This window comes from Canis lupus, chromosome 3, assembly GCF_003254725.2.
Source record: "Canis lupus dingo isolate Sandy chromosome 3, ASM325472v2, whole genome shotgun sequence".
NCBI lineage: Eukaryota > Metazoa > Chordata > Mammalia > Carnivora > Canidae > Canis > Canis lupus.
In genome coordinates, this window is record NC_064245.1 from 2,890,621 (window position 1) to 2,912,752 (window position 22,132).

Here is a 22,132-nt window from a genome sequence, read left to right on the forward strand (position 1 = left end):
AAATGAAGACAGGATCATCTTGGCATATTCACTCTAAACTTGAATCCTCAAATGCTTCTAATCTCTTTAAACATTGCTCTGGTTCAAGTATATTTTGGATTTATGATTTCAAAGGGCTCAGTTATCTGACGAGAACAGGAGCATATTAAGTCTCTGCATAATACAGTTTTGAAATGGCATGCACATTAGACACTAAGCAGTTATTAAATCTTGCTTTTAACCTACCAGTTTCCTAAATCTTCCCTCTACAGCTTGATTCCCAATAGAGAAAGAAGTAATTCAAACAAAAATTTCCCTGTTTACTGCAATAAGCTATTTACTTATCTGTGCACAAGGTTGAGAAATTATGGAACAGAGATTGATGTATTTGCCCACAGGGGATCTTGCATAGACATTTAGCTTGAATTTTCATTTGTATTTTCAATTCATATAAGGATTACATATTTTGACCCACTTATAAATTGAAAGACATAACAAAATAGAAAGATCACTATTTTCCTACTTGCTATTTAACTAATGCTGACAAGTCACTTTCAGCTCCCTGAACTTCATTTAGCTCATTTGTAAATGAAGATAACAATATAGCCTGGTTGAACAAATGACCTAATATTAAAATGTTTTGACAACTATAAAATTTTATGTAAGTGTAAAAATTTGTAGATTAGGCTTTTATAAAACTAGCTGGCTATTTCCACATCGTGCTTGTATAAAGAGGAAAAAACAGAAAGGTACTGTTTTGAAGTAGTCTGAGAACTGAGGTTTCAAACTTAAACATTTTCCTAACAACTACAATAATATGGGTTAGAGCTAAAATTCAGAGTCCAATTATCTAGCCGCTTGAATTTTACATAATAAGGAAAGTTTGTAGGCACTTGAGTGGCTCAGTGGTGGAGCATCTGCCTTTGGCTCAGGTCGTGACTCCGGGATCCTGGGATTGAGTCCCACATTGGGCTCCCCATAGGGAGCCTGCTTCTCCCTCTGCCTGTGTCTCTGCCTCTCTCTCTGTCTCTCATGAATAAATAAATAAAATCTTTAAAAAAAAATTCTTGAAGGTTAAACACAAAACATATCAACAGAATAGTCACACACGATGGTGGAAAGAGCAGAACTGAAAACAAATGTTATACTTCCCAATTTGTTCTCAGTCATTCCCGGCTAGAACATCTAGGGTTAGGAGTAGAGTTAGGGATTGAGGCACGTTCAGAATTTGGGTTAAAGTTTGGGCTAGATGATAGCAGACATTTTCATCAATCACTTTTTTGTCTTAGCCAACCGGAAAAAAAAAATGATGATGATGATAACACAAAGTGGTCATCATGTGTGAAGCACTACACTATAGACAGAGATACATAACATGTATATATGTATTTACCTAAAATCACAGCACATTACACCTTACAACAAACCTATTAACTCTACTTTACAGGCAAGAAACCTAAGGCACAGAAGGGTTAAGTAAGTCGAGCAAGGTCACACAACACTGCCTGGCTCTTGGGTTTTTGTTTTTTTGTTTTTTTTTAAGAGCCATATTGAAGTTCAGTTTATATACATAAAATTTATCCATCTTAATGTACAACTCAATGAGTTTTGACAATTTTACAGGTGTGCAACTCTCACCACAATCCAGTTGAGACAGTTTCATCACAAAAAAAAAAAAAAAAAAAAAAAAAAAACTCATACCTGTAAACAGCTGGCCTCTAAATAACAGACTTAGGAGCATCAACCCCATTCCACTCGAAAATCTGCTATTGATTTCCCAAGAATTTAACTTCTAATAGCCTACTGTTGAGCAGAAGCCTTACTAATAACAGAGTCGATTAACATATTTTATAAGTTCTATGTATCATATACTGTAGTTTTACAATAGTGCTAGAGAAAAAAGAAAAAACATGTTTACCATACTGTAAAAAAATCTGAATAAATGGACCCACACAGTTCAAACCCATGCTGTTCAAGGATCAAGTGTACAGTCAATCCCATCAGAATCCCCAGCCCTAGAAAACTACAAATCCCTTTTACCTATAGATGTCTTTTCTGGGCATTTCATAGAACTGGAATCATACATAGAACATGTAGTCTTCTGCATTGGACTTGTTTTAAGGTTCATGTATACCGTAGCATGCATTACCTAATTTCTCCTTATTGGCTAATAATATCTTTTGTTAGGATATACTACATTGTATATCCATTTATCAGTTAATGGGTGTTTATGTTATTTCTTTTTGGCTATTATAAAGAATGCTGCTATAAACACCCACATACACTTGTATTGACAAACACTTTCAATTCTCCTGGCTAAATACCTAGGATTGAAATTGTTAGTTAGAAACTGAAGACCTAACACTAAAATTGATATGGAAGTGCAAAGGACCTCTAATAGCCAAAACAGTTAAAAAACAAGTTATAAGACTAACATTACCTGATATCAAGACATTATAAAGCTATAGTCATCAAAACGGTGTTGTACTGGCACGAAGACAAACAAAAGGATCAATGGAAAAGAATGGAGTCCAGGAAAAGATCTACACATATATGTGAAAAATGCAGGTAAGAAGATAAGTGTGGAGAAAAAATATTTAAACAAGTAGTGGTGGAAAAATTACATATCTGTGTGTCAACAATATAAACAAGTCATTTTTCACAGTATATATAAAAATTAACTTGAAGTGGATCACAAACTCAACTATAAATTCTGTAACTATAAAACATATAGAACTAAACATAGAAGAAAATCTATGTGCTCTTGGGTTCAACAAAACTTTCTTACGTGTACCAACAAAAACATGATCTATAGAAGAAAAAAATTGATAATTTAAACTTCATCAAAATTAAAAATTTCTGAGGGTACTTGATGGGCTGAGCACTGGATATTTTACTGTATGTTGGCAAATTTAATTTATATAAAATATTTTAAAAATTTTTTAAATCTCTGCTTTCAAAAGACACTCTTAAGAGAATGAAAAGACCAATCACAGACCAAGATTAAATATTTGAAAAATAACATCTTTTAAATAAATCCTTTATTGGAACTGTTATTTATTTATAAGAGACAGAGAGAGGCAGAGACACAGGTAAAGAGAGAAGCAGGCTCCACATGGGGAGCTCAATGCAGGACTCGATCCCAGGACCCCAGGATCATGACCTGAGCCAAAGGCAGATGCTCAACCACTGAGCTACCCAGGCATCCCTCCAATAAAGGATTTACATCCAGAGTATGTTAAGAATCAATACTCAGCTGTAACAACCCAATTTTTAAAAATGGGCAAATGATTTGAATAGACATTTCACCAAGGAAGATACACAAACGGCACATTTGCACATAAAGAGATGCTCAACATTATTAGGAAAAATAAATTACATTAAGGTTTTACACAAATATCAGGATGGCTAAAGACTGACCAGACAGAGCTGATGAAAAGATGGAGAAAGGGGATCTCTCATAGACTGCTATTGGGAATGCAAACTAGCATAATCCCGTTAGACAGCAGTTTAGTAGCTTCCAACATATTTAAACATGCATATTTCCAAGTATCCATTCATTCCATTCCTAGAATTTTAGAAATTAAAGTACATGTCCATATAAAGACTTGTACATGGATATTATCAGCAGCTTCATTTGTAGTTGCCCACAAGAAACAACTCAAAAGTCTATCAATAACTGAGTAAGCTGTGGTATATCCCTATGAGGGAACTCTATTCAGCAATAAAAAGTGAACTGATACACATTACAAAATGGATCAATTTTTAAATTATGCTAAATGAAAGAAACCAGACCAGAAAAAAATACAGACTGTATGATTCCATTTTTATAAAATTCTAGAATACAAACTCACTTATAGTGAATAGAAGGCACCTCAGTGGTTGACTGGGACAGAGGGTAGAGAAGGGTATACAGAAGTCAAAATAGAGACAATAAAGTTTGTCATATTTAAAGTGTCAATATATCAAAGTCATTTTCAAAAAGAATGAATGACAAATTACACCGATTAAAAATTAGGTATTTGAGGGGCACCTGAATTATATGGATAAATATGAAACTCTAAGTTATATTAATAAGAGAAAAAAGATCTGAAGAGTATTAGAGTATATCTTTATAATTAAATTTAAAGGATGTGCATAAAAATCAGGTATCTGCATTAAATATTTTCCTGGAAAAACACACACACACACACAGAATTAGATAGCAATCAGCTTTGGGAGAGGGTTAGATTATTGAGTGGGAAATTTTCATTTTTAATTTTCTGTCTTTCATTACATTTTCAATTTTCTAATTTTCTATTATTCTCATTCATTTAAAAATATTAATACAGGTTATTAGTGTCAGATAAACACTAACCTCCCTCTCCTGCAAAGCTATCTTCTTTTGTTCAAGTTGAACCTACTATCTGGCATTTGTCATCCATGCTGAGACCAAAATCACCTTTCCTCAACAACTCTGCTCTACCTTTCAAATCTAAGTTTCTCAGTAACATCCCTTATTAACAACTGGGGACTTCATTTGCACTTATCTGAAAATATGTATATGTATATTACATTTAGTTAAAACTATAAGCTATTATTTTTAAAATTTTAGACCATATCATTTTTGATAACTATATTGAAAGCTACTTTAAGATATGGATCATAAATAGTGTAAACCATGCAAACATATATCTTACAGTGCTATCCTGATGAGGATGTAAAGGATGATGATCCTAAACCCTGCAGTTATATAATAATAAGAACTATTTCAATAGCAAGCAAATCAATGTGATAAAAATGGGAACAACTAGCCTTAAATAATAGAACTATGTGAGCAATATCTAATGGGCAATCTATAATATCAGTTTTATTTACTGTATAATGAGTTAGACCTATTTTTCATGTTCCTTCAAATTTCTTTTTTTTTTTTTTTTTAAGATTTATTTATTCATAAGAGACACAGAGAGAGGCAGAGACACAGGCAGAGGGAGAAGCAAGCTCCCTGCAGGGAGCCTGATGGGGGACTGGATCCTGGGACCTCAGGATCACGTCCTGAGCCAAAGGCAGACGCTTAACCACTGAGCCACCCAGGCATCCCCTCAAATTTAAGATGACCAAATACTTGTTTAAGCGAATCCTTGTCAATTATTAAATATTTATAAATTTTACCACGATCAAATTTTATATTTTCTACCAAGATGATATACGAGATAGTAACTTAAAAATATACTCCATCAGTTCAAGGTTATCCTTGATTTTTGGCAAAAGTGGTTAACCATAAGACCTGAAGGTGTTGAAAGTGACCAGAAAGAAATAGAGGACAAATTCCTCAACAAATTACTTGTTTTATTTGTTCACTTATGAAAGACATTTGTAGTTCATAAGGAATTCAAAACACTATGGAATTTTATATACAGCCAAACAAGAGGATGTGTGGTACTGTACTTGGAAAATAACAAGGAACAAAATATAAGTTAGTACTATCACTGTTATAAAGTTAAGCCAAGTAGACTATTTTTATAAACAGCTTTCCTAACAAAAACATACATAATTAAATTCAATGTGTAATCGCACTATAATAATCTCTCAAAAAAAAAAAAGGTTGGCTGACATTTTCTAGACAATAGCAAAGTAACAGACTTTAAAATTTCGAGCATATGTACAGATCTTTGTCATCAGGAAAATGCTAAACAGAATTGTTGAGAACTTTACAAGGAGAAATCAAAGAGATTGAATGTATAAAAATAATAAAACATGACATTAAAATGTCATTGAGAAAACCTCTAAAATCTTACCTGGAACCAGTTCCATAATGATGTAGATAGGCTGTCTTTGTGTGCAAACGCCTATAAGTTTGACAATATTGGGATGATCGTATTGCTTGAGAATTCTGGATGAGAGAAAAGTATAAAAACAGTTATCGTTTAAAAACTAAAGCATTAAATCATGAATAGTGTGGCCAAGTAGAATATACTTTATTCAACATAATTTTCTTTTTAAAATTTTTGTATGAAGCCAAATTATGATAAATGATAGGATGTATACAAGTTTCGTAAATACTGGCAAACTACAGGTACAAACAATTCTCCTTGATTCAATTAAATTTTCATTTAATATATACTATCTCCTTTGAATAACTAACAACCATGCCAAGTATGAACAACTTAGTCCCAAACATACATAATTCCCTTCAAAGTATCTTGTTTAAGCCACTACCATGAAAGCATAACTGACAAATATTAGTGGACCAAAAACTGTAAGCTGCTTGGAAGGCATCTTTTTGTTTTGTTGTATTTTAGAACATACTTTAATGAAAATACATAAATAATTTAATTCGTATCAGTAAATGCAAATGGCTAATCATCGTGTTAGGTTTTATAAAATACTCTCTTCATCATGTTCAATTTCAAAATAATAACTTTTGAGTTTTGAGAAAACTGACCAAAGGTTAAACAATAATTGAGTAACAGTTTCAATATAGACTTGAGCTGAAGCAGAGGGACTCTACTTGGATAAAGACAAAATTTTACCAGAGCTATAAAAATAGCATAGCCTCATCCATGGCCCTCCAGGCATAAGTTAAAAATAAATTATATTCCCTCATAGGCCTGTCTACTCTGAATATTTCTGTTACCAAATTTTATTCCAGATTAATTCACTCATATTTGAAAAATGCAGTTTTCTTTCCTAAAAGAATGAAAAAATGACTATTGGGAGAAAGATAAAATAGTTTATAAATGTCTTGTACAAGCCCAACTAAAGCAGAGATAGCTCTAAGAAAAACGTTTTAGATTGAAAATATATAAAGTTTTATAAAGGGAAAAGATAGAGTGGGAAAAATTCTAGAGATATGGAAAGTATCGTCACTTAGCTTGGAGCTTGCAACTTCTACAAAGAATTAAAAATGAAGTCTTAGAATGGTTTGACTTTAATTCAAAATGTCATTTCTTAAGTTGGAAACTGTTTAGTAAAGAAAGCCCACAAAATAGCCAGGCTGAACTCAATATTAAGTCTAAATATATAACTCTATCGTCTATTTAATGACACTTGAGAGTTCCCATGTGTACAATTCTCATTTTTAACTTAAGACTTCCTAATTCTACTTTAGAAAATGGACTTCTCCATTGGACTTTATGAAATTTAATACTTTATCTTACAATAAAACAATCACAAATTAGAAAGCAAGAAAATTAATTTTCAAAATATCTTAACAATCCCTAAGAATAACTATAAAATAATAAGCCTGTGAATCTCCATTGTGATAGCATGCTTTATCATAGCATTTTTTTTGACCTGCCAATAATGGACATTTAAAAGTTTACAACATTATTCTATAAATAATACTTAATAAATGCATCCAACTAGGTTAATCCATTGTTATTGATACTCATTTTTAGATGATGAATGGAGAAATGTACATCAAAACACTCCATCCTATGGCACTTAGTTCTCTTGTTGCCATCACCTTGCTTCTCTGACACCACTTTATGGGAATTTCAATCTTATATACTATGCCATTATAGAGACACACCTCCATACATACACATACCCCTTTCCCTTTCTCCCTTTATACCGCAAATATCCACGTATTCCCCTTCTTTGCATCTCAGAATGAGAGTCCATCATTACTCTGGCAAAAACATCTTCCCATTTGTCTCATACTATGTTGTATATACTGGATTTAATCACTAATAGAATAGTCTTAATCATACGCAATACAGGAGTAGCAAGTTAGAACATTAAATTTTAGTTAGTAAAAAAAAAAAAAAAAAGGCAATCGACCTAGAAGATTTTAGAAAAGAAACGATGTGCAGATTTTGGAACAAATGCCCAACCACGAGATGAAGAAGAATCTGAGCTTCTCAAAAAAGAAAGGTAAGAGCTCAGAAAAGACAATCAACTGAAAACACTTAAGGAGGGTTAGATAGATATAATTATACATATCTAAATATATGTGTATAAATTATGTATTTGTATATGGAATATAGGATTTTTATTACAAAGACAATCATGACATTGCACATATACATGCCTATGATATATGCGTGTGATAAAAACAAAAAATACTGCAATATTCCAATACTGTAGAGTACTCAGTTTTTTAGCATCTGGTTCTTCTGACTATGATTGTGTAACTAATCTGTAGTTTAACTCAAAAACAAACTTTTTGTCAGAACATTGTCTAAGTGTTTACTTATGGGGGTTCTAAAAGTGCTTACCTCTACACTTCAGTAAATCATAATTTAAGATAATTCCAAACTTTACATTTAAAGTGTTCACAGATTATAAACACACATTTAATACTAATTTTGCAAACTCACTTGGCTTCTTGTAAAAATTTTATTTTCAGTTCCTGAGGAAGATCTTCTTTACATGTTTTAACAGCAACAGCAGTTTTATCCTTTAATATGCCCTTATATACTTCACCAAAATTCCCCTGAAAATACAAATACATTTACTGTTTGGGGTATAATACAGCCTTATCAATCTTTGCAAAACACAAGGAAAGCACATAATAATGAATTGAGTTCATCAAAGTATTCTGTTAGCTTTACTCAGAATTTTAAGTGGAAATAAAGATCAGAAATATTGCTCTTACCAATCCTCCAACTTTAAAAATAGTACTCAACCTACCTACCCTTTTGGGGATTGAAACTTGAGGAGAACTGAAAAGGAAAAAAGGGGGAAAAAATTCGAAGAGACTAGGATAAAAGGAGAAACTCAAATCGAAGCCATCAGAAGCACTTAAGTTTCACATCTCTTAGTTCTCTTTACCCCCCCAAGTTCTAAATTTTATTAGATTAATTAGTTATCAACAGCCCAGGTGGCTCAGCGGTTTAGTGCCGCCTTCAGCCCAGGATGTGATCCTGGAGACCCGGGATGGAGTCCCACGTTGGGCTCCCTGCATGGAGCCTGCTTCTCCCTCTGCCTGTGTCTCTGCCTCTCTTTCTGTGTGTCTCTCTCATGAATAAATAAATAAAATCTTTTTTAAAAAAGTTATCCATTAATGTTTCAAGATACAGCAAATATTCCAAGAGGTGACCGCTGGTCTGGATCCACAAAGCTAAATGTCAGTTGAAGAGTATAAAGAGATAGGGGAGAGGCAAGAGAACAAGGTGGACTAAGGAATGTCACCAAGCAGCAGTAGATTGTCAATTTCAGAAAGACATTAAGGAAGAGGAGGTGCTTACCCAAATGCCAGGGTCACCCATGTTGAGTTTGTATCAAATGTATGAATCCCTAACCTTAAGCGATGGCTCTAACCTATTTTGACTTAACATGTCTTATTTCAACTTTGTTTCCTGTTAATAATAAAAAACAAATAACTCCAAAGTATTACAAAGAAGATCTAGAAAACTAATTTTTTAGTATTCAAGTTTTTATGTATGCATATCTATTTCTTACATAATTACAATACTAATATGCAAGCATTAAAGCATTAAAATAAGCTTCAATGCTATTGTTGAGCAAGAAGTAACTGAACTAGGAGCCTGCTGGTTATTGGGTTTGAGTTTCTGTTTTTTTTTTTTTTTTTTTTTAAGATTTTATGTATTTATTCATGAGACAGAGAGAGAGAGAGAGAGAGAGAGGTAGAGGTAGAGACAGAGGCAAAGGGAGAAGCAGGCTCTCCCCAGGGAGCCTGATGCGGGACTCGATCCCCGCATTGGGGATCATGCTCTGAAACGAAGGCAGATGCTCAATCACTGAGCCACCCAGGTGTCCCTGGGTTTGGGTTCTACGAGCACTGTTACTCTTTTATTTTTTTTAAGATTTATTTAGTTTTATTCAGAGAGCCGGGAGAGGGGCAGAGGAAGAGAATCTCAAGGAGACTCCCTGCTGAGCTTGCAGCCCCAAAGCAGGGCTCAATCCCATAACTCTGAGATCATGACTTGAGCTGAAAACAAGAGTCAGACACTTAACTGGCTGAGCCACCCAGGTGCCCTGAGCAATTTAACTCTTAGTTCAAGGTGTGTAGATTTTATGTCATCAATAAACTTAAAATTGCTGAAATATTTCAATATATATTTTTAATATCTGTACATTTATTTACATTTTACATTTAATTTCTGTCAGCAAAGTTTCCTAACTTCTTTCTTCTTTTTTTTAAGTTACAGTGTAGTTAACAGTGTTATGTTAGTTTCAGGTGTACAATGTAGTGATTCAGCAATTTCACGTATTACTTAGTGCTCATCGTCCTAAGTCTACTTTTGATCCCCTTCACCTATATCACTTATCACCTACTCACCTCCCTTCTGGAAACTGTTCTTTATACTTAGAGTCTGGTTTTGGTTTGCCTTTTTTTTCTTTGTTCGTTTATTTTGTTTCTTAAATTCCACACATGAGTGAAATCATATGCTATTTACCTTTCTCTGACTTATTAGCATTATACCCACAGGATCTACCCATGTTGTTGCAAATGGCAAGATTTCATTCTTTTTATGGCTGAATATACCATTGTGTGTGTGTGTGTGTGTGTGTGTGTGTGTGTATATATATATATATATATATATATATATATATATATATATATATATATCACATATTCTGTATCCATTTAGCAATCGATGGATAATTGGGAGGCTTCCCTATCTTGGTCGTTGTAAATAATGTTGCTATGGAGACAGGGGTGCATGTATCCCTCCCTCTGAATTAGTATTTTTGTATTCTTTGGGTAAATACCTAGTAATGTAATTGCTGGATTATAGGGTAGTTCTATTTTGGAATTCAGTCATACTGAAATTCACAGCCCATCATCATTGACATTTTATCTTCAATGTATTCTTCGGTGATTCTCTTCACCTTTTTATTCCAACCAACTTGGCTCTCACTTGAGCACTCAAATGGTGGCTGAGCTTCCTTTTCCCTTCTGAACTGAAGTGATGATTTCCCTGTCACCCCTCCTCCTTCCACTGCCCTGGAGATGATATAAAGTCAACTATCTCCCTGTCACTGCTTTCAAACCATTTTCGCTCCTGCATTCCCAAAAACCAAGCTTTGAAACCTTATCATTTGATTATATATCCACTGCTCCCTTCAAATTCAGTTACTGAATTTGAAAATAGTTTCCTTTGTTTATTAACAATTTGAACTCCTGGAACACAGTACCCAGTGTTACTCCTGTCTTAGCTCTTATCAATTTCAATAGACACTTAAGAGTACCTTCTAATTCCTCAAACCCTCAGTTTCTTGAATATAATTCTTCCAATAATCTTCTACTCCAACCTATTTTCTAGGATCATACCTTAAACTTTGCCACTGTCGGGGTGCCTAGGTGGCTCAGTGCATTAAGTGTCCAACTCCTAATTTCAGATCAGGTCATGATCTCAGGGTTTTGAACTCAAGCCCCGTACTGGGCTCCACGCTGGATGTGGGTCCTGCTTAAGATTCTCTCTCTCCTTCCCCCTTGGTCCCTTCCCCCCTTCTCTAAATAAAAACAAACAAAACAGCTGCCAATAATGAACTCCACTGTAATACCTATTTTATTCATCCCATCTTCTGGCTGGCTTCTACATTCGCAGCTTACTTCCTCTAGTATCTAGACGCCAAAAATCCATTGACTCTATGGGAACTTCTGAGTCTTTAGGTCTTACCACTTTTGTTGTCTAACACCACCCTTAATGTCCTTCCTTCCTTATCCAGTTTATTTTTTATTTTTTAAAAGTTTATTTATTTATTCATGGAAGACAGAGAGAGAGAGAGAGAGAGAGAGAGAGGCAGAGACACAGGCAGAGGGAGAAGCAGGTTCCATGCAGGGAGCCCGACGTGGGACTTGATCCCGGGGCTGGGCTGAGGCGGCGCTAAACCGCTGAGCCACCCGGGCTGCCCTCCTTATCCAGTTTAAATTGTACAGTCAGCAAATATAACTGCTTACCATATATTCTCAACTTCATTGCTCCTCTTAATTTATAAAACTCCCCTGTCAAATCTACAATCCTGATTAAATTCAACACTCTGTCTAACTTGCACCTATGCTGCTAAATGTGGCTGAAGAAAATCCACAACCTCACTGACTGGTTTCCCTTTAAATTCATGGGCACAACCCTCCACGGAGCTCTTAATGCTGCTCCACCAATTCTCATCTCTCCCTCTAAAATCACCTGTTTTTCCCTAAATTACTTCCAACTGCAAACCACCATGCTGTTGTGTCTGAGGTGTTTTTTTTTTTTAATTTTTAAATTTAAATTCGATTTGCCAACATATAACATCCACTGCTCATCTTGTCACGTGCCCTCCTCAGTGCCCATCAACCAGTTACTGCATCCCCCCACCCACCTTCCCTTCCACAGCCCTTTGTTTGCCAGAGTTAGGGGTCTCTCAGGTTAAACAACACAATTCATTCTCTCGAAACTACTACCACATATCTCTAACTTCCTTTTGCAACAAAGCTTCAAAGAGCTTCATCCTTGCTATCTCTAATTCTTCTCTTCTTGTTCTCTCTTCGTCTATTCCAATCTGGCTTTCTGCTAAAACACTCTCAGGAAACTGCTCAGCCAAATCACCAGTGGCCATATTGTTACTAAATTCAATGGTTAATTCCCAGTAATCATCTCATTTGACCTATCAGCATAATTCTGTATCACTGACCACTCTGTTTTCCCTGATATACTCTCTTCTCTTGGCTTCCAAGACATCTGATCTTCTGGTTTTCTACCTTTGTAATTGATTGCTTTCTCAGCCTCTTTTGGTGATTTCTTCTCTTGTCTAAAGCCTCATATTAACATAGTGACCAGGGTTCAGCCTCTGATTCTCTCCTCTGATAGAGAACCACTCCGTACTGAAATCATCTAGTCTTATGGCTGTAAATGCCATCTATATATGGTGTATAGATCCAACATAATGTTATTCAACCATAAGAATGTGGGACATCTTGCCATTTGCCATAACACGGATGAAACTTGAGCACTTTATGATGTCAGATAAAGACAAATACTGTATATACTATCACATTTATGAAATCTAAAAAAGCCAAAAAAAAAAAAAACCCAAATCTAAAAAAGCCAAATTCATAAAAACAGAGTAAAATGGAGGTTACAGAGGATGGCGGGGGCATATAGGACTGACATTGTCTAAGGGCATAAACTAAACTTTTGAGAAACAAGCACTAGAGATCTAATATACAGGATAGTGAACATAAACAGTATATGTTGTAATCAAACTTGCTAAGAGGCTACAACTTTCCAACCACAAAAAAGAAAGAATAATTACATAATGTGCTATAGATGCTAACTACTACTTCAATGACAATGTTACTGTATATAAATTTATTGATTTAATATATTGTGTACCTTAAATGTACGTTATGTCAAATATATTCAATTAAAAATCTGAAATAACTGCTACATATAACTACCAAATATACATGCTACCACTGCCAATTTGTACTTTTCATACAGATCTCTTTTCTAAACTCCAGACTTGAGTGAGAGCCAGCTGTCTTCCCAACCTCTTCATTGGAAGAAAACAGATAAAACCGAATATATCCAAAACCTAACTCCTAATTTTATTCCCCGTAAACTTGCTACACCTACCTTCTCTCATGCCCCACACAGACTCCATCAGGATATTCAGTTGGTTCACACATTAAAAATATAACCAGAACTCACAAGTTTTCACCACCTCCCCTGCTACCACCCCGATGTAGCAACAATCATCTATTAGTTAGGTGAGTGCAATTGCCTCCTAACCTGTCAACTTCTCAGTCTATACTCAAACAACAGCCACAGTGACCTTTTTAATAAGATCATGCCGCCCCCTCCACTCAAAGTCACCCCTCACTCAAAGTCATCTACTAGATGATCTTTTTATACATAATCATAGCCAAAGCAATTATAATGGCCTACATACAAGGTTCTACATGATTTACACCCTCAATGCCTCACCTACTTCGTATCCTATCACATTCCTCCCTGCTTACTGAACTCAGTTATGGCCAAAGTGTCTGTCTTGCTCTTCAAAGAAAATCTGTATTGGCTACTGCCTTCTAGAACCCTCTTTCTGAGATGTCCTCATGGCTAAAATCCCTTTGAGTTTTTATACAAAAGTAACAATTTTAATAAAGCATACCCAGAACTTCCTATTAAAACAGCAGTGCTGGCCAGCAGTACTCCCAATCTCCCTACATTTTTCACAGGACTTAGAATACTTTAATATTATAAAATTTAGCTATTTGTTATGTTTATTATTTATCTATCTTCCCCTGCTAGTTAGACTGTAAGTTCCTTAAGGGCAAAGATAACTTGTCTGCTTTGATGGCTGATGTATCCCAAACGTCTACAATAGTACCTGGTACAAAGGAGACATTCAATAAATCTGTCAGGAGTGAGTAAAATATTTCTTTTTTGTTAGTTTTGAAAATATTTCTTGAATACCAACTATATAGTAAATGCAGTCTAATTATATATTGAAGAATAAAAAAGGATAAAAAAGTTAAGAGTTCCTATCTCAATCTTCTATTACCACTGAATTTCCAAGTTTGTTAGTATAGAAACCATGACGAATTCTTTTTTGCTCATGCACTCTGAAGGAGTATACTGTAAATATTCATTAGGAATAGGTAGTGAAAATATTAAATCATAAATTAGCTTATACTCAAAAATATTAGCTGAAATTAAGCTACACAGTGTCTCTAAAGTTGCAGTCTTTTTAAGATGATTAAATTTATTTAAAATAACCTCGTGTTACTGCCTTGTCATTGAGAAAATGTTATTCTTTGAAATGGCTCTAGCAATGATCTAAAGGTCAAAATCCCTCCTAAGGTACCATATCTCACATATTAAACCAGACATCAAAATAACTGAAATATTTCTTTTTAAGTGAAAATATTTTTTCTTGGTACAAAAAAAAAAAGCCTTTTTTTCTATATATATTTTTTAGTCCTTTCTATATATTCTATTTCAGTAAGTGGTTTATTTTACAATTTTTTTTTTAGTTATATTTTCATGGAAATTTCTTTGTAATAATTTTTGGCCCAATTACTGGTACTTGTTACTGACCTAAAGCAATGGAAAGAAGGACTACTTCCTTAAAAATGAGGAGCACATCACAAAAGAAATAAATGTATAAACTGCTGCTTTTAGTTTGAGATTCTTTAGAATTTACTTACTAATAAGTATGAGCAGTCAATAGAAACTGCTTTCAATAGCAATTTAATGCTCCCATTTAGAAAGGATATTTTTAAATAATATGAAGAATACTACAAAGTGGATTATTTCAACAGGGATTTACTTTGTTAACATACATCAGAGCTTAAAACAAAACTAAACAAAACAACCGGAAAAATCTGTCAATTCATCAATTTGACATTTGAATTAAAAATTAATAATCATTGCTTTCTTTACTTAAAATGCTGAGCCTTAAGTCTAGTACTGATCACTCAAATACATGAGTGATAGTTTTCTCTAAATATGTAAATTTTATATTATTTTTACATTGCACTATAAACCTATATTCAATTCAAACTCTCAAAAAGAAACATCAATTAAATCAACAAAGATGTTAATATTTACCCATTGGGACTCAATCATAAATCAGCAATTAATAAATTTGCAAATAGTCCATTTGATTAATGATTACCAAATATCTGCCATTATTATTAAGCATAATACACTTTCGTATGGCCTAGGAGTTGGAAGAAACTTCAAACTAGACTGGAAAAAAAGGACTTTCAACCTATGCCTTCTCTGACCACTACCAGAACTAGCTATAAAATGAATCTTTATATAAAAAGCTGTCTTATCCACATAATTGTTAGACTGAAATCATGCATTCAGTGCTGTCACACGCTATGATTCTATACACGATCCTGAAATCTCAGAGAGCAGTAAGCCTATCTTGTGTAACCAGAAACAAATGGAATAGAACTATTGGGTGTTTAAACTTCTGTTACCCTCCGTTTCATTCCCATCTCTGATCACTAGTTTTGGCTTTACCACACTGTAATGAACGCATCACGGTTTAAGTCCTTCCAGAGGAAAACAGACTATTTTAAAAAGCCAAGAAACATCCTTGAACTTGTCAAAGACTTTCACCTATCTACTCCACTGAATACTGCAGTATTTGTAACAGATGTGGTACTGTGTTCTTCTGGGTTCACGTGGGATGTGCCTTGCTGCATGCTGGAATGTAAGAAAGGCTTTGGAGAGAACGGAGAAACCTACAGAGTGCAAAGTCACTGTAAAGGCTTGTGGTTATTTAGCTCAGCTGACTACGTACCTTGCCCAGTAATTCTCCCAATGTGACATCTTCGTGATTGAGAACCCATTTCTTATCCTAGGGCAAAGAAAAAGAACAACCTTTTTAGCCCAAGCAAGAGTGCATTTCCTGTAAGATGCACTTGAGGCTGTAGCCAAGAGAACTAAGGGGTATTTCATTCAGACCATTAAATCAACAGCATACTAACCAGTTGTAACTTCAGGAGGTTATGAAACAAATTTAAGAAATGTTACTAAACAATTGGACTTTAAAATCTACATTACTAACTTCTATCAGAAATCTCAGCTTTCAAAATGACAGTATCCTTGTAACCAAAACAGAACATGCCCTTTCCCTCCCATCATAAAGCTTAGGCTATACTTAAATTTGTCATTTCATAACAGTTGTGTCATAAGTACTTGAGAGAATATTCGTGTACAATGCAAAATGTCCAATTCCCACTTGATCATCTAAGATTACATTACTAACAGCTAATTTTTCCACATGTAAACGGGCCAGAGTTTTAGCTGTCTATGACACTCTTTACATGTAGGTCCTTATCTTTCCCAAGTATTTTCTTATACTATATATAAAGCAACAAGTATCAATTATAATATCGCTAGGGTATACAAGATTAGTAATGCAAACATGCCATTATAAAAGAGCATCCTATTATCTGCTCTCAAGAACTAATTACTACATAGGGAATATTTTATCATATAAAAATCTCATCTAGAAAAAAAATCAGCTAGGAAACAACACAATACTGTAAGGTTAAAAAGGCACATATAGGGATCCCTGGGTGGCGCAGTGGTTTAGTGCCTGCCTTTGGCCCAGGACGCGATCCTGGAGACCCGGGATTGAATCCCACGTCGGGCTCCCGGTGCATGGAGCCTGCTTCTCCCTCTGCCTATGTCTCTGCCTCTCTCTCTCTCTCTCTCTGTGTGACTATCATAAATAAATAAAAATTTTTTTTAAAAAAGGCACATATGTGTGTGTGTGTGTGTGTGTGTGTGTATATATATACATTTTTTTTTTTTTTTAAGAAAAAGGAACAAATAATGAAGCAAAAAAGGAGAGAAAGGAAGAAATGAAAGGAAAGAGGGCTGGAAAAACAGGAGCCTGGGGGAATAAAGAGAAGAAAAAGAAAAAGTGTAGTCAGGCAATTAGTTATTATTCAGCAATAAATAGGAATTTATCCCAAATACATGAAACAGAGGTTTTTGCACATTTCGCCAAGCTAGCTAAAGCCAAATATACTTTAAATACATGCAGGCATAATGAGTCCATTTACATAAACTGTTACAAATGGACAACGTATCTATAATGATATAAATCAGATCAGTGGTTGCCTAAGGCAAGGGTTAAGGAAGATGGACTGCCAAGAAGGAATTTGGGGGGTTTATGGAAAGATTCAATTTACTGATATTTTATTGAACTATATACATTTAAACCTGTGAATTTGGTTGCATGTAAACTATTTCCATAAAGCTGATTTTTCTAAATGAAAAATGTAAAAAAGAAATATTACAAAAATGCTACTTTTCATTTCAGTAGCACTTTTGGGTTTAATTTCCACTCCACATACACTAATAAAAGTATACTATTAAAAAAAATGAAGTCTGACAGGCAGAAGAGTTATTAAAGTTACAAAACTGATTTGTTGAGAACTTTTTCCACCTCAAACAGTGGTAACATAAGAAGATCACATCAACTTTTTCCCTGCAAACCACTGAAAAACACTAGATAAAATTTAAGAACAAAAGCAAGAAAATCCCAAATTTTTGTTCAAGAGCTACTGAAATAAGAATAGCTGCGATGCTAAATCAAGGTTAAAGGAAGGCCAAAAGTCAAGTTAGGTAGAGAAGAGTTAAATTTATGTTACGAAAGGGATGTCTGGATGGAACTGGAGGGTATTATGCTGAGTGAAATAAGTCAATTGGAGAAGGACCAACATTATATGGTCTCATTCATTTGGGGAATATAAAAAATAGTGAAAGGGAATAAAAGGGAAAAGAGAGAAAACGAGTGAAAATATCAGAGAGGAAGACAGACATGAGAGACTCCTAACTCTGGGGAAACAAACAAGGGGTGGTAGAATGGGAGGTGGGGTGACTGGGTGACAGGCACTGAGGGGGGCACTTGATGGGATGAGCACTGGGTGATATGCTAGATGTTGGCAAATTGAACTCTGATAAAAATAAATAAATAAATAAATAAATAAATACATACATACATACATAAATAATTCTAAGAAAAAAAAGAAAAGCTTGAAATGGCCTTAAAAAAAAAAAAGAAAAAAAAGAAAGGGATGTCTGGATGGCTTAGTGGTTGAGCAGCTGCTTTCGGCTCAGAGAATGATCCTGGGGTCCTAGGATCAGGTTCCCCATCAGGCTCCCCGCAGGGAGCCTGCTTCTCCCTCTGCCTGTGTCTCTGCCTCTCTCTCTCTCTCTCTCTCTCTCATGAATAAATAAATAAAATCTTAAAAAAAAAGAAGAAGAAGACCCAAAAGTCAAGACCTTTTGGGCTACCTTTAGATTATGTTGATTTTGAAAGTAGCAGGCAATAGGTAAAACAACAACAATAAACAACCACACACACACTAAATGAAGCTCTTTACCAAAATGATAATGAAATAAAAACAAAAATGATGAGTAAATATAATAGACTTTACTTCTCTTGCGTTCTTTAAAATATGCTTGACAAACAGAAAGTATAAAATTTTCTGATGAATTTTTCGACTTAGATGCAATACATATGAAAAGTACAACAAGGAGGGAAAGCTATAGAGACCCACACTGTAATAACGTTTCTGCATTCTACTTGAAGTGTTAGGGTATTGATTTTTTGTATATTGTGAAAAGTTAAATGTTTTTGATAGTTTCTAGAGCAAGTACGAAAAAACAAAAACAAAAAAACAACGAAAGAATAAAACTACAAAGCAACATAATCAAAAATACAAGAGAAAAAAATGTAATGGCATAGTAAAAAAGTGTTCAAATAAGTCAAAAGAAGATAAGAGAGGGGAAAAGGAAAACAAAAAACAGAATAAAATATACAATGGTAGTCCTAAGTCCAAATGTATCAATAAGTACATTAAATGTAAATTGTCAAAATACACAATCTAAACGACAAATTTTTAAAAAGAATCCTAAAAAGCAACTGTATGCTGAAGAAACTCAGTAAGTATATTTAACTGTTTATACTAGTGTAATATAAACTTGAAAGTTTATTCAGTAGATTCATTATAGCTTACAACTTCAAACTTCATCCATTCTAGCCCCAGAATGGCAAAAATTAACTGACTTGAGATTCATCGTTTTCTTTTCCTTTCCCGAAAGGGACTACCATATAAATGGTGAAAAGAATAGTGAAAACTAGAAATACACACCTGAGACACTGTTCAAAGCTAGTCTGCTACTACCATAGCAATAAGACAACAGAATGTAAATACCCTCTTCTGGAAGAAAGCAGGACTTCTGAAGAGAGCAGAGCAGTCAAGAGGTCTGGTCTAGCTCATAGTGTATACAAATGAGCTCACTCTACTCAGAGAGACTACTAGGAAAGATTTTTTCCAGGACTCACTTGTGGCATAGTTGTATTACAATAAGAAGACAAAACAGTCTGGAATATACCATGCTATGCCAACTTACTAAAAGAAAGCCAAAATGTTGAAATAGCATGCTGGATAAAGAGTGGAAGCTCAGAGCCTGGCCCCAAACATATCCTATTGTATATATACATATGCTCAGTTATACTAGAAATTCTAAGATAAGTGAACACAAAGCTAAATTAAACATGGTCTTTATTCTTAAGGACTTTAATATAAGCATATTGAAAGTCGAATCTGAAAGAAACGTGTGAATAGTATGTAGTTTGAACACTGAGGTATATGTGGTCCATATAAAGAACATGGTTAAAAGAGGCAGACAACACATGGAAAAGTTTCCCAGGTTTCTCAAAATAACTTTCCCTTAATTTTCTACAAGTTACTGGAGGGTATTATGCTGAGTGAAGTAAGTCATCGGAGAAGGACAAACATTATATGTTCTCATTCATTTGGGGAATATAAATAATAGTGAAAGGGAATATAAGGGAAGGGAGAAGAAATGTGTGGGAAATATCAGAAAGGGAGACAGAACGTAAAGACTGCTAACTCTGGGAAACGAACTAGGGGTGGTAGAAGGGGAGGAGGGTGGGGGATGGGAGTGAATGGGTGATGGGCACTGGGGGTTATTCTGTCTGTTGGTAAATTGAACACCAATAAAAAATAAATTAAAAAAAATAAATAATAAAAATTTTTTCTATAAAAAAATTTCTACAAGTTACTAAATAAAGAAAACCATAAAGCTCTTGCTCTAGGTGGTCAGAAGTCATACACAGTGTTTGGGGGGAAGAAAACTCTATGCTATTCTACAGGATTCTTCAAAGGGGAAAAAAAAGGTTAAGTTAATGCTGTTTTGGGTAGAAAAATGAGACACAGTAGGGTATATATAACTGTACATGAATGAAGCAGAGAGGCTGTGCAGAAATATCCATGTTTCTATTATCTACTAGTTGATAATTGCCATCATCTACCAACACCTGCCTTCTCTCCAGACTCCTCTCAAACTAAAGGATTTGTTTTTCTAGTTCACTCCCAACAAATTTTCTCCTAGTCTACCATGCTGTCTTTGCAATGGGTCCCAAGTCACTATTATTATTATTTTTTTTTAAAGAAGGAGAAAGAAAGAAAAAGGCGGTGAGGAGGGAAGGAGAACCTTAAGCAGGCTCCACATCCAGCATATAGCCTGACACAGAGCTTGATCTCACAACTCTGAGACCATGAGCTGAGCTGAAATCCAGAGTCCGACACTTACCGACTGTGCCATCCCTCCATCCCAAGCCACCACTTCTATGGGACTATATTGGAAAGGAAAAGATGCAAGGCTGGGGAGGAACATAGTCCTGGAATTTGAAGACAGAACTCCTAAAGCATATGTGTATATTCCATTAGACCCTTTTAAATGGTGGTTAAGATCTATACGTTCCATACATTACCAATAATCACTGCTAGCATTGCTTCTCGAAGAAAGCACATTTCAAAAAAATGAAATAAACTTTTAGAGTATACTATTCAAAATGTTACTTAAAATATCACATGAGAAATCTAGCAGATGATAAAGACTTGGGAAAAAGAAGCCGTATTTTGCTAGAGAAATCACAAAAAGCTTCACAAAGAGGTAGAATTTGAGATAACCTTGACCATGAATGTAATTCTAATACACTAAAATGAGAAAAATACATGCAGCAAAAGCATAGAAAGAAGGGAGAATCTTCTAAAGAGTAAATACAACATCATGATAAAAGAAAAGAAATCTTAAAGGAGAAGAGTGTTGGATGGAAAACTAGAAGTACACTTTCTGACCAAACCATGGTGTTTTAAATGACAAGCCATCGGGCAGCCCGGGTGGCTCAGCGCTTTAGCGCCGCCTTCAGCCCAGGGCGTGATCCTGGAGACCCCAGATCGAGTCCCACGTCAGGCTCCCTGCATGGAGCCTGCTTCTCCCTCTGCCTGTGTCCCTGCCTCTCTCTATCTCTGTCTCTGTGTCTCTCATGAATAAATAAAATAAAATAAAATGACAAGCCATCTAGTATTCACTTAATTTCATAACCAGGAGTCCCTAAATTTTTATTATTCAACCCATTAAATTTTTCTTTAAATGCGAGCATTTGCTCCACTATACTGATACATAATATATATTATATAGCCTCCTCAAAACAAGAAATTAAAATGAAACGGCTACTAGACAAATTGGTGTAAATACAATCCTTCCTGCTCCTTTCCACTAAGTATAACTATAAACCATGGAGATAAGGTGAGGGACAGTGAAAGAACTTTGAAAGGTGGTGAGGGAATTGAATTGCTTTGGACCCAGGAATGGGGGAACAACATAACAGGGTGTCTTAAGTCTCATCTACACAACAGAAGGAGGCTCGA

At 34.8% G+C, this 22,132-nt stretch overlaps 1 protein-coding gene across 14 annotated transcripts in view; it reads right to left on the reverse strand.

Annotated features, from left to right (window-relative positions):
• Nucleotides 1-22,132, reverse strand: part of FER (FER tyrosine kinase) — a 433,137-nt gene that overhangs the window by 146,350 nt on the left and 264,655 nt on the right. For 13 of the 14 annotated variants that reach the window (XM_049107895.1, XM_025438260.3, XM_049107885.1 and 10 more), the window contains 3 exons: nucleotides 16,174-16,230; nucleotides 8,283-8,398; nucleotides 5,757-5,851 (listed from right to left, as the gene is read on the reverse strand). In XM_049107895.1, coding sequence (XP_048963852.1) covers nucleotides 5,757-5,851; nucleotides 8,283-8,398; nucleotides 16,174-16,230 — 268 coding nt within the window. The remainder of the gene's footprint in view (nucleotides 1-5,756; nucleotides 5,852-8,282; nucleotides 8,399-16,173; nucleotides 16,231-22,132) is intronic. The other variant, XM_049107893.1, reaches the window with a different exon arrangement.